The following is a 13177-nucleotide window of genomic DNA, read 5'->3' on the forward strand; positions in this document are numbered from 1 at the left end:
GGCTTCACCTGGTTTGAGTGAAAACACCTGGATTTAGGAGGGATTTGGGTTTGGGGAAAATGTGGAAATGTGGATTTCTGCAGGGAACTTCCGAATCATCTCATTCCAACCCTTTTCCATGGGCAGGGACAACTTCCACTATCGCAGGTTGCTCCAAGCTGGGCTTGGACATTTCCAGGGATGCGGCAGCCGCAGATTCCCTGGGAATTCCAGTCCAGTTCCACTGGGAATTCTCTGTGGCTCTTCTGTTTTCCTTCCTCACAATTTTTAGGATCTGTGTATAAAAATCAGGTTATTCATGGTGATTAAAGACCTCCAGCTCTTCCAGAAAAAACATGGAGCCATCCAAGATTTTTGTGGGTGGTTTGAGCAGGAAAAGCAGATTTTTCAGGAGCAGAGCAAGGTGGGAAGGGGCTTGGAGCAACCTGGGGCAGTGGAAGGTGTCCCAGGCCATGGCAGGAACCGGATGAGCTTTTAGCCAAAAACATTCCACGAATCCATGATTTTGTGGTCATGGATGGAATTTTGAGGGTCTGCAAGGGCACCATCAGAGGTTGAGATCCATCAAACCAAGGTGGAGGAACCCAAACTCTTCCAGGTTTTCAGCAGCAAGGATGTGGCAGGAGGCTCAAGTCCCCAGGAGCTCCAAAGGCACTTCCAAAGGTGGAAAAGGAAGGAATAAATTGTTCCTAAATCCCTTGGAGTGAGGACAAACAAGGAGAGACTGTGGAGCCTCCTGCAGGGAATTGTTTGTGGCTTTTTGTGGGAATTTTTCCCTCAAAACTCAGCGACTGAACTCACTCCGCCTTTTCCTGGGGGACAGAAGGGACAAATGGCTGGGAATAAACGAGAACTGGAGAGGGATGAAGTGGGAGAGCAGACGGTGCCTCCGGCATCTTCTGTTCCAGCGTGGGATTGGTGACAGGATGTGCTTCCCTGTGCCTTGGGAACAGCAAATTCCAGCTCGGATCCCTCCTGTGAGCCGGGCAGCTCCATAAAATCCATCTTTGCTCTTCCCCCTGAGTGTCCCAAGGACTTGGAGCGGGGAGAGAGGAGATGAAAATCCACTGTTCCAGGGAAGAATTTCTTATGGGAGAATTTCTTCCCAATATCCAATCCCACAGGCAGGGACGCCTTCCACTATCCCAGGTTGCTCCAAGCCCTGTCCAGCCTGGCCTTGGACACTTCCAGGGATGGAGCAGCCACAGCTTCTCTGGGAATTCCATTCCAGAGCCTCCCCACCCTCACAGCCAAGAATTCCTTCCCGTTATCCCACCCACCCCTGCCCTCTGGAAGTGGGAAGCCATTCCCTGTGTCCTGTCCCTCCATGCCTTGTCCAATATCCAACCCCATCCAATCCCTCCCGTCTCCATCTCTCGAGCACCTGGGAATATTCATCCTCCAGGCTCTGCGGTGGTTTGAGAGGTTTGGGACCAGCAATCCCAAATTTTGGTGGAATTCTGACCCCTCACCGTGATGTTTCTCCCCGCAGGACCTCATCCCTCCGATGGAACGCCGGCACCAAGGAGCGGATGCTGATCAAGGTGACGGATCGGGAGCCCAGCTTCCTCCTCCACCAAGGCAACGGCTACGCCCCGGAAAACCAACCCGGCTCCCGCTCCCGCCGGCCCTCAGGCGGCCAGCAGTCGCCCAACCTCCAAACCTTCTCCTCAGACGCCGACAACTCCGTCTTCTTCCCGGAGAGGAAGCAGTCGCCCTTCCTGAAGAGGGCCGAGCACGTGGGCAGCTGCTCGCCGCTGCTGGGCCGGGGCGATTCCTTCTGCTCGCCGCTCCAAGCGCAGCACCGCAAACATTCCAGCGAATCGCAGCCTTCGTCGCCCCGCTACGCCTACGAGCCCCCGCTGTACGAGGAGCCCCCCATGGAATACCAGGCTCCCATCTACGACGAGCCGCCCGTGGACATGCAGTACGAAGCCAGCGGCAGCTACAAGGCCGGCTCGCCGCAGAAATCGCCCATCCGCAAGCCTCACCCTTTCCTCCAGTCGCCCAAGCAAGGCTCCAACTCGCCCTACCAGCAGTTGGTGCTCACCAAGCAGAAGTGTCCCGACCGCTTCATGAGCCTGGAATACAGCCCGGCCGGCAAGGAGTACGTGCGGCAGTTGGTCTACGTGGAGCAGTCGGGCTCCAGCCCCAAGATGAAGACGGGCTTGAGGCACAAATATTCCCCCAACCCCATCGGCGGCTCCTACTCGCTGCAGCACAGCCCCTGCCTGGTGCGGGACCAGCGCCTGGAGATCAAATCGGGCGACTACAGCAGCATGGAGGGACCCGACTTCTGCCCCGGCCCCGCGGGGGCCCAGGTGGCCCAGGGCGAGGACTCCATGTCGTGGTCCAGCCAGCAGGACACCTTGTCCTCCACCGGTTACTCGCCCTCCACCAGGAAGAGGAAAAGCCGGAAGCCTTCGGTGAACCACGACACCAACGCCTCCTCCACGGACGGCTCGGGGGAGCGGGAAGTGTTGGGAGAGCTGGGTGAGGAGCGCGCCGCGCCGGGGCCCAACAGGTCGCCGATGAACCGGACGGAGAGCAAGGCGGCCGAGGCGGAGGCGGCGCGGGGCTTCCCGGAGCCGTTCCTGGCGCAGGCGCGGCTGGCGTGGGAAGCGCAGCAGGCTCACTACCACATGAAGCAACGGAGCAGCTGGGATTCCCAAAAGGACGGTTCGGGCTACGAGAGCGACGGGGCCCTCCCGCTGCCCATGCCGGGCCCGGTGGTGCGAGCCTTCAGCGAGGACGAGGCGTTGGCACAGCAGGAGAACAAGCACTGGAAGAGGAACACCTTTGAGAAGCTGGGCTTCCCCCAGATCCTGCTGGAGAAGAGCGTCTCCGTCCAGACCAACCTGGCCTCCCCCGAGCCCTACCTGCATCCATCTCAGGTAACACCCTCGGGAAGGTTCTCGGTTTTGGGGGTCTTCACTGCATGGCCAATCCTTGTTGAAGGTCCTTCTCCTCCAGTGTAGATCCAGTGGGATGGTCCCTGGGGTGATCCCACACCAGGATTGGGGTGCCACGGCGGCCTCAGCTCTGTGCCATGGCTTCTCCTGCCCCGGTGTGGGGCAGATCCTGGATCCAGGCAGCTCCCAGGAGGTTCCTGAGTGCCCATCCCTGGCTGATCCCTCAGGGAAGTTGTTCCTTGCCAAGGTGCTCCTTCAAAGTTCGTCCTTGCCAAGGTGGTCCCTCAAAGTTGGTTCTTACCAAGGTGGTCCCTCAAAGTTGGTCCTTGCCAAGGGGATCCCTCAAACACGTTGGTCCTTGCCAAGGTGGTCCTTCAAAGTTGGTCGCTGTCAAGGGGATCCCTCAAAGAAGTTGATCCTTGCCAAGGTGATCCCTCAAATAAGTTGGTCTTTGCCAAGGTGATCCCTCAAACACATTGGTCCTTACCAAGGTGGTCACTCAAAGATGTTGGTTGTTGGCAAGGTGGTCCCTCAAAGTTGGTCCTTGCCAAGGTGGTCCTTCAAAGAAGTTGATCCTTGCCAAGGTGATCCCTCAAACACATTGGTCCTTACCAAGGTGGTCCCTCAAACACATTTATCCATAGCAAGGCAGTCCCTCAAAGTTGGTTGTTGCCAAGGTGGTCCCTCAAAGTTTATCCTTGCCAAGGTGGTCCCTCAAAGAAGTTGGTCCTTAGCAAGGTGGTCCCTCAAACAAGTTGGTCTTTGCCAAGGTGATCCTCAACCACATTGGTTCTTGCCAAGGCAGTCCCTCAAACAAGTTGGTCCTTGCCAAGGTGATCCCTCAAAGTTGGTCCTTGCCAAGAGGATCCCTCAAAGAAGTTGATCCTTGCCAAGGTGGTCCCTCAAAGGTGATCTTTGCCAAGAGGATCCCTCAAAGAAGTTGGTTCTTAGCAAGGTGTTCCCTCAAAGATATTGGTCCTTGCCAAGGTGGTCCCTCAAAACCTTGGGATGAAAGAGCCACCAGTTTTCCAGAATTTGTTTCCCAGGGTTGTGGGCTGCCTGTTGCTTCCCCGGAGATCCCTCCAGCCCCAAACTCCCATTCCAGAGGAGACCCTGAGGGTCTCACCTGGAATTCTGGAGCTGGTGCATCCCATGTGCCCAGATTCTGGCCCGTCAGATGTTTCCCTGGTTTTTGGATTTCCTCCATCAGCTTCTGGATGTGGTCCATCAGTTCCTTCTCCTCCAGGGAAAGGCTGTCAGGGCTCCCAAAAAGCAGGTGATGATGCCATGCGTGGGGACAAATCCCACCTGGAAAACCTCCTGGAAGATGGAATTTGGTGTCAGCAGGAAGGAGACCCTGGACATGGACCCGGGAAACAGCAAATCATCTGGAAAATTCCTTTTTTGTCCATGGAAATGTGTAATGAAGTTGGTGGAGCGTTGCATCCGAAGGCAGCAGAAGAAGATTCCTGAAGCACAAGGACTCCGTGCTGCACAAGGAGGTCCCAACTCACAACTGGAGAGCTCTGGATCCACTTTGGATCTTCACACCAGGAGAAAAACCTGCCACTATTGGTGATCCTACACCTTCTTCACAGAGCTTGGGACGTGGTGGGAATCTTCTCCACTCCCCAGAGGTTTCTGTCCTGATGGTCCCATCTGTTGTCCTCAGGGACACCAAGCTGGTGGGACACTGGCGCCGGTTTCCCAGAGAAGCTGTGGCTGCCCCATTCCTGGAAGTGTCCAAGGCCAGGTTGGTGTTTGGAGCCACCTGGGATCATGGAAGGTGTCCCTGGCCATTGGAACGGGATGATCTTGACGGTCCCTTCCAACCCAGCCCCTTCCATGGCCATGGCTGTGATTGTCACCAGTGGAGTGTCCCCACACTGAGGTGCATCCCAGCCCATCCACGTGGCTCCAGGACCTTCTCCCTTGAGGATTCCCTAATTCCTGAGGTGACACCATCATCACCCCATGGGACAGGCAGGAAGTCACGGCCATTTGAGGTTGACACCCGCTGGTTTATCCCCTTCTTGTAGGCCAGGGCATCCCCCAAGTTCATTTAGGTTCTAATTAGACCTAATTAGGGCTGATGTTAATTTCCTATTGGCTCTGGCAGCAGAGGATCCATCACATTTCACTTCCAGGGTCACTCCCTGGCCTGACCACGCTCTCCTTGGCTGGAGAAGGTTGATGTCCTCAACCAACGTGGTAATTTTCTTCTCCCTGCGTGTTCTTGGTGGCTCTGGTCCAGCCCCTGGACCAGTTTTTGGAAGAGCCACGTCCCCAGCAGCTGCCACGTGAGACCTTTGAGCATCTCCTGCATCACCCAGGAAACCCCATGGGCCTTCAGCTGACCAGGGTGGAGGACATAGAGGGACCTTTGGGGTGGAGTGGCCTCCACAGGGACAGCAGGGCTGGGTCCCTTCAGGGATGAAGCTCCCGTGTCCCCGTCCCATGTCCCTGCCATCGTCACCGTGGTCAAGGTAGGAGTGGAGCGATGTCGATGGAAAGATCTCGACGTTGGAACAGGACGAGTTGCTGAAGAGAAAAGAAGCTTGACTTGTTTGAAGAAGCAGAAGCTCGGTCACCTGACAGCGGCTCTGGTGGCTCCTTGGGTGGCTTCCTTGTCCCCTCCTGGATTTTCCACGTCCCGGGTCTTTCCACCTTCTGGTTTTCTTCTGTTCCTCATCTGAAGCCTAGCCCCAAATCCGTGGCAGCACTGGAGTCACCTTGCCCACAGACCCTGCTCAGGGCCACCAACACTGCTCCTCCACACGAGGTGGGGACAGCGGTGTCACCTCTGGATGGCGTGGCATGTCCTTCCCTGCCATGGGTCACGTCCCCAGGGCTCCCAAACCCAGGCGGTGCTGGCCTGGATGTTGCAGAAGAGATGATGAAGCCACCTTGGCTGGCTGCAGGACCACAGGATTGTCCAATTGTCCATCCCAGTTGTCCCTTGTTGGCCTCCTCCATGCTGGTCACCAGCTGTTGGGGTGTCCCTCCACCTCCTGGGGTGACATCCACAAGCTGTTCTGGTTCCAGCAGGAGAAGGACACTGGGGTCCTCTGGGTCCTTCCCAGCTGAATGCTCTGCAGAGGTCAAGGTTAAATCCCGAGCCTCTCCTGTCCCTCGGGATGGTCCTGAAGGACCATCCATGTTGCTCATGGCTTGGAGGAGCCACCAGCCTCCTCCAGTGGCTGCTGGAGAACCACCCTGGAAGGTGATTTTGGGTAGAGGGCGTTTCCTCGGGGGGTCTTAAAGGTGGGTGTGTCCCCAGTGTCCCCAAAGGATGGGTGGAACCCAAAGCCACATTGTTTACCCCACATTGCCACCAACTTCTTCTGTCTGTGGTCCACTGACCAAGTGTGGAGAGAGTCCAGCCTGTCACTCGTCCCCACCAGTCCCCTCCCTCCTGACGCCAATCGGTGCCACAGCCCACCTTGGCTGCTGGCACTGGGCGAGCTCCACTTGGCCATGATGGGATTGAGGAGAAGCTCCTTGGAGAGGACGAGGCTTATGGGAAGACCTCGGAATGCTGCAACGGTTGGTTGGTTGGTTGGTTGGTTGGGTGGTTGGTTGGTTTGTCAGGTCAATTCATTGGTTGGTTGGTTGGTTGGTTTGTCAGGTCAATTCATTGGTTGGTTGGTTGGTTGGTTGGTTGGTTGGTCAGATCAATTCATTGGTTGGTTGGTTGGTTGGTTGGTTTGTCAGATCAATTCATTGGTTGGTTGGTTGGTTGGTTGATTGGTTGGTTTGTCAGATCAATTCATTGGTTGGTTGGGTGGTTGGTTGATTGGTTTGTCAGATCAGTTCATTGGTTGGTTGGTTGGTTGGTTTGTCAGATCAATTCATTGGTTGGTTGGGTGGTTGGTTGATTGGTTGGTTTGTCAGATCAATTCATTGGTTGGTTGGTTGGTTGGTCAGATCAATTCATTGGTTGGTTGGTTGGTTGATTGGTTGGTCAGATCAATTCATTGGTTGGTTGGGTGGTTGGTTTCTCTGTTGGTTTCTCCACTTGTCAGTTGGTTGATTGATCAGCTTGTTGGCTGATTTATTGTTTGGATGATTGGTTGATTGACTGATTGATTGATTGATTGATTGATTGATTTTTTGGTGGTTGGTTGGTTCATTGTTTGTTTGATTGATTGGTTCATTCATTGGCTGGTCAGTTGGTTTGTTGATTGGTTGATTGATCGGTTTGGTGGATCAATTCATTGGTTGGTTGTTTCAACCATTCGTGCATTGGTTGGTCTGTTGGTTTCTCCACTGGTCACTTGGTTGATTGATTGATTGATTGATTGATCTTTTTTTGGGCTGATTTATTGGTTGGACAATTGGTTAGTTGGTTCATTGGTTTGTTGCTTGGTTGCTAGGTTGATTGATTGATTTGTTGACAGATTTATTGGTTGGTTGATTGATTGATTGGTTGATTGATTGGTTGGTTCATTGCTTGATTGATCAGTTTGTTGGTTGCTTGGTTGATTATTCTATTGGTTGATTGGTTCATTGGTTCATTGGGTTTTTCCTCGATTGCCTTATTGGTTGGTTTGTTGGTCTGTTGATTTCTTGCTTGGTTGATTGCTTGGTTGATTGATCCCTTTGTTGATTGGTTGATTGATTGGTTGGTTGGCTGGTTGTTTCATTGATGAGTTTGTTGATTGATCAGTTTGTTGGTTGTTTTATTAGTTTATTGATCTGTTGGTTGATGGATTGCTTGCTTGATTGATTCATTGATTGGTTGCTTGATCCACTTGTTGGTTGGTGGACTGGTTTATTGGTTGGTTTGTTGATTGATCAGTTCATTGGTTGGTTGGTTGACTGATTGGTTCAGTGGTTGTTTCATTGATTGGTTTGTTCATTGATTGGTTTGTTGATTGATCAGTTGGTTGGTTGGTTGATGGATGGATTGGTTTACTCCCTGTTTCATTGATTGGTTTGTTGGTTGATTGGTTCGTTGATTGATCATTTGGTTGGTTGGTTGGTTGGTTGGTTGGTTGGTTGGTTGGTTGGTTGATTGATTGGTTTAGTGGTTGTTTCATTGATTGGTTTGTTCATTGATTGATCAGTTTGTTCATTGATCAGTTGGTTGGTTGGTTGGTTGATGGATTGGTTTACTCCCTGTTTCATTGATTGGTTTGTTCATTGATTGGTTCGTTGATTGATCATTTGGTTGGTTGGTTGATTGATTGGTTTAGTGGTTGTTTCATTGATTGGTTTGTTGGTTGATTGGTTCGTTGATTGATCATTTGGTTGGTTGGTTGGTTGGTTGGTTGATTGATTGGTTTAGTGGTTGTTTCATTGATTGGTTTGTTCATTGATTGATCAGCTTGTTCATTGATGAGTTGGTTGGTTGGTTGGTTGATGGATTGGTTTACTCCCTGTTTCATTGATTGTTTTGTTCATTGATTGGTTCGTTGATTGATCATTTGGTTGGTTGGTTGATTGATTGGTTTAGTGGTTGTTTCATTGATTGGTTTGTTGGTTGATTGGTTCGTTGATTGATCATTTGGTTGGTTGGTTGGTTGGTTGGTTGATTGATTGGTTTAGTGGTTGTTTCATTGATTGGTTTGTTCATTGATTGATCAGCTTGTTCATTGATGAGTTGGTTGGCTTGTTGATTGATCACTTGGTTGATTGATTGAGCCATTGTTTGGTTGGTTCATTGGTTTATTGGTCGGTTTTTTGATCTGTTGCTCGATCGATCAATCAACCAATCGATCCATCAGCACTCCCACCCCCCCACACCTCTGACCTGTCCCGCCTGTTGTCCCCCAGTCCGAGGACCTCGGCGCCTGCGCGCAGTTCGAGAGCAGCCGGCAGACGCGGAACATGATGCCGAGCGCCAGCTGCGTCTTCCCCACCTTCAACCTGCGCAAGCCCTCCTCGGAGACGGACATTGAGAACTGGGCCTCCAAGCACTTCAACAAGCACACCCAAGGGCTCTTCCGCCGCAAGGTCTCCATCGCCAACATGCTGGCCTGGAGCAGCGAATCCATCAAGAAACCCATGATCATGACCAACGACCGCAACGTCAAGAAGGAGGCGTGCGAGATCTTCAAGCTCATCCAGATGTACATGGGCGACCGGCGGGCCAAGACGGACCAGCTCAACGTGGCCTTGGAGATCGCCACCAAAGGTTGGAGCATGCAGGGGCTGCGAGACGAGCTCTACATCCAGCTGTGCCGGCAGACCACCGAGAACTTCCGTTACGAGAGCCTGGCGCGCGGCTGGGAGCTCATGGCCATTTGTCTGGCCTTTTTCCCACCCACTCCCAAATTCCATTCCTACCTTGAAGGATACATTTACCGGCACATGGATCCGGTGAATGACACCAAAGGTAAGTGAGGAACCGCGGCCCGGTGGCTTCTGTGGTTGTTCTCGGTGCCTGGAAGTGTTCCAGGCCAGGTTGGATGGGGATCGGAGCGACCTGGGATAGCGGAAGGTGTCCCTGGGTGGACTTTGTGGTCCCTTCCAGCCCAAACCATTCCATGATTCCATGTCCCAACTCATGGATTTGGTTCCTTTCCTCTTGGCTGAGTTTCCTCCTAAAAAGGTGGATGAGGAGCATCCAAAACATCTCCTGGAGGTGCACCCAGTGCTGTGGGGCCTTTCCCACCCTTCTCCTTCCCAGAATCCAACAGGAACTGAGCTTTGACACCTTTGCTGCGGGATCATCCTCATCTCTGCTCCTGGAACTTCTCCCATACCCTGAGATTCCCATCCCCTGAAGCTCCATCCAACCCAACCTTCAGAGGTCCCTTCCAGCCCAAACCATTCCATGATTACATGTCCCAACCCATGGATTTGGTTCCTTTCCTCTTGGCTGAGTCTCCTTGTGGAAAGGTGGATGAGGAACTCATCCAAAACATCTCCTGGAGGTTCCCCCAGTGCTGTGGGGCCTTTCCCACCGTTCTCCTTCCTGGAAATCCAACAGGAGATCCAAGAGGAAATGAGCTTTGACACCTTTGTGGGATCAGTGTCACCTCCACTCCTGGAACTTCTCCCATGCCCTGAAATTCCTTCCAACCCAAAGCATTCCATGATTCCATGGTTTCCATCTTTCCCACCTCCAGATGTTTCTTCTCTAGTAGTTTTGGATCCAAAATTCCATGATTCCCACCTCCAGATGTTTCCTCTCTAGTAGCTATAGATCCAAAATTCCATGATTCCATGGTTTCCAACATTCCCACCTCCAGATGTTTCTTCTCTAGTAGCTTTGGATCCAAAATTCCATGATTCCATGGTTTCCATCATTCCCACCCCAGATATTTCTTCTCAAGTAGCTTTGGATCTCAAATTTCCATGATTCCATGTTTTCACCATCGTTCCCACCACAGATGTTTCCTCTCTACTAGTTTTGGATCCAAAATTCCAGAATTCCATGGTTTCACTATCATTCCCACCTCCAAATGTTTCTTCTCAAGTAGCTATGGATCCAAAATTCCATGATTCCATGGTTTCCATGACTCCCACCTCCAGATGTTTCTTCTCTAGTATTTATGGATCCAAAATTCCATGATTCCATGGTTTCACCATCGTTCCCACGCCAGATGTTTCCTCTCTGGTAGCTATGGATCCAAAATTCCAGGATTCCGTGGTTTCCATGATACCCACCACCAGATGTTTCCTCTCAAGTAGCTTTGCACCCAAGATTCCGTGATTCCATGGTTTCCATGATTCCCACCCCCAGATGTTTCTTCTCTAGTAGTTTTCGATCCAAAATTCCATGGTTCCATGGCTTCCATCATTCCCACCTCCAGATGTTTCTTCTCTAGTAGTTTTCGATCCAAAATTCCATGGTTCCATGGCTTCCATCATTCCCACCCCGGATATTTCTTCTCAAGTAGCTTTGCATCCAAAATTCCATGATTCCATGGTTTCACCATCATTCCCACCTCCAGATGTTTCTTCTCTAGTCACTATGGATCCAAAATCCCATGATTCCATGGTTTCCATCATTCCCACCTCCAGATGTTTCCTCTCGAGTAGCTTTGGATCCCAAAAAGACCCCAGTGTTGGGATGGAGCCCAGAAGATTCCCATCTCCTGAGGTTTTAGGTCATGGCCAGAGGAGGACACGGAAATCTGAGAAATTTGGGAATTTCAGGAGATCCTCTCCAGCCTTGGACCTTCACCGTCCGGACGTCCCCACGAGCTCCCAGTGTTTCAGGGATGCGGCGGGATTGGGAATCCAGGAGGATTTGGGATTTTGGATCCCAAGTTTCTCCCGCGGTTCCGAGGCGTCCCTCAACCCCTGGGGGACACCAGGAGATGATCCCACCCCGGGTGGAGAAGACCCCGTGGGATTCCCGGGAATGTCGGGTTGGGTTGGTCCCACCAGAGGTGTCAAACTCATTTCCCGCCAAAGGAGAGGCTCCGCCCCCAACTCCCCCGCAGCCAATCAGAGCCCTTCGCTGGGAATTCCCGAATCCCGCCCTTGTTCTGAGTTTTCCATTGTTTCTCCAGGAATTTCGCTGTCTTTGTGTTGATTGGTTCCGCTGTCGATGTTGATTTGTTCTCATTTGCGTTTTCCAGTCCATCTCATTTGGTTAAATTTGCATTTTCATTGCCATTTTAATTGGGATTTTATTTCCATTTTAATTGTTTTTCTTTATTTTCAGTTTTAAATATAATTTTAATTTTAATTTTATTTTTTTTATTTATTCTCATTTTCACTTAATGATTTTTCTATTTCTAATTTATATTGTAATTTTTACCTTATTTATTTTTATTTTAATTATCTTATTTCTTTTCCATTTTAATTAATTTCCATTGTACTTTTAATTTGCATCTTTATTTTCTCTTTATTATTAATTTTCATCTTTATTTCAATCTTAATTTTCTTTAATTATTAATACCAATTTTATTTTTATTTTTTTATTTCTTTTCCATTAAATTTTTAATAATTTCTTAATTTTTTAATCTTCATTTACTTAATTTTCATTTATTTTCTTTTTAATTATTTTAGTTTATTTAATTTATGGATTTTTTTATTTTTATATTTTCATATTATTTTAATTTTGCATTTTTAATTCTTTTTAAATTTCATATTTTAATTTTCATTCCCATTTTCACTTCAATGTTTTTTCATTTCCACTTTCATTTCCTTTCCATTTTATTTGATCATTTTCCTTTCAGTTTTTCCTTTAATTTCAATTTTTATTTTCAATTAATTTTAATTTTTTTTTCAATTTAATAGTCCTTGATTTTTTCCTTTAATTTAATTTTGTTTTAAATTTTAATTTTAATTTCATGTCAATGTTTTAATTTCAGTTTGAACTTCACTTGTTAATTTTAATTAATTTCAGATTTTCTTTTAATTTTACTTCGGTTTTATATTTTAATTTCATTTTATTACAATTTTATAATAAATTCAATTTTAATTTCAGTTTTAATTTCAATTTATTTCCAATTTTTTTCGATTTTTAATTTTAATTTCAAATTTCATTTTATTTTCAACTTTAATTTCAGCTTAATTTAATTTCATTTTTTAAATTTTAATTTCATATCAATTTTTATTTTAGTATCAAATCCCAATTCCAATTTTAATATTTTAATTTAATTTCAATTTTTTATTTCAATTCGCATTGAGTTTCAAATTTCCATTTCAATTTTAATTTTAATTTCCGCTCCAGTTTCAATTTTTAATTCCATTTAAAGATTTCCATCTAGTTTTAAATTTTAATTTCAGTTTCAATTTCATTTATTCCAATTTCTTCTTCTATTTCAAGAATTATTTAAATTTTTTTTGCTTTCAACTTTAATTTAATTTTTTTAATTTTAAGTTAAATTTTGATTTTTATGTTTTTAATTTAATTTAAATTATTTTAATTTATTACATTTTGTTTTAAGTTTAGTATTTAATTTTAATTTTCACATTAATTTCAATTTAATTTTTTTATTTTAATTTCTATCATAATTTTAAATTTAATTTTTTCTGATTTCAAATTTTTAAATTTTAATTTAAGATTTCTATTTAATTTTTTATATTTGTAAATTTTAATTTTAACATTAATTTCCATTTCAACTTAATTTTTTTCCATTTTTATTTCTATTTAATTTTTTATTTTTTAATTTCAATTATAATTTTAATTTAATTTTTTGTTTTAATTTTAATTGATTTTAAAATGTTTTAATTTAAATTTTTCATTTAAACTTTTCGTTTAAATTTTCTTTTAAATTTTCTTTTAAATTTTCAACTTTTTTTATTTTAATTTTGATTTGAATTTTAATTTTCACTTAAATTTTCATTTAAATTTTCAA

At 47.1% G+C, this 13177-nt stretch overlaps 1 protein-coding gene across 1 annotated transcript in view; it reads left to right on the plus strand.

Annotated features, from left to right (window-relative positions):
• ARHGAP39 (Rho GTPase activating protein 39) overlaps nucleotides 1-13177 on the plus strand; it is a 109279-nt gene that overhangs the window by 81666 nt on the left and 14436 nt on the right. Inside the window, exons 4-5 of the mRNA XM_064399650.1 lie at nucleotides 1493-2894; nucleotides 8691-9252. Of these exons, the coding sequence (XP_064255720.1) occupies nucleotides 1493-2894; nucleotides 8691-9252 (1964 nt within the window). The remainder of the gene's footprint in view (nucleotides 1-1492; nucleotides 2895-8690; nucleotides 9253-13177) is intronic.

Source organism: Passer domesticus, chromosome 1, assembly GCF_036417665.1.
Source record: "Passer domesticus isolate bPasDom1 chromosome 1, bPasDom1.hap1, whole genome shotgun sequence".
NCBI lineage: Eukaryota > Metazoa > Chordata > Aves > Passeriformes > Passeridae > Passer > Passer domesticus.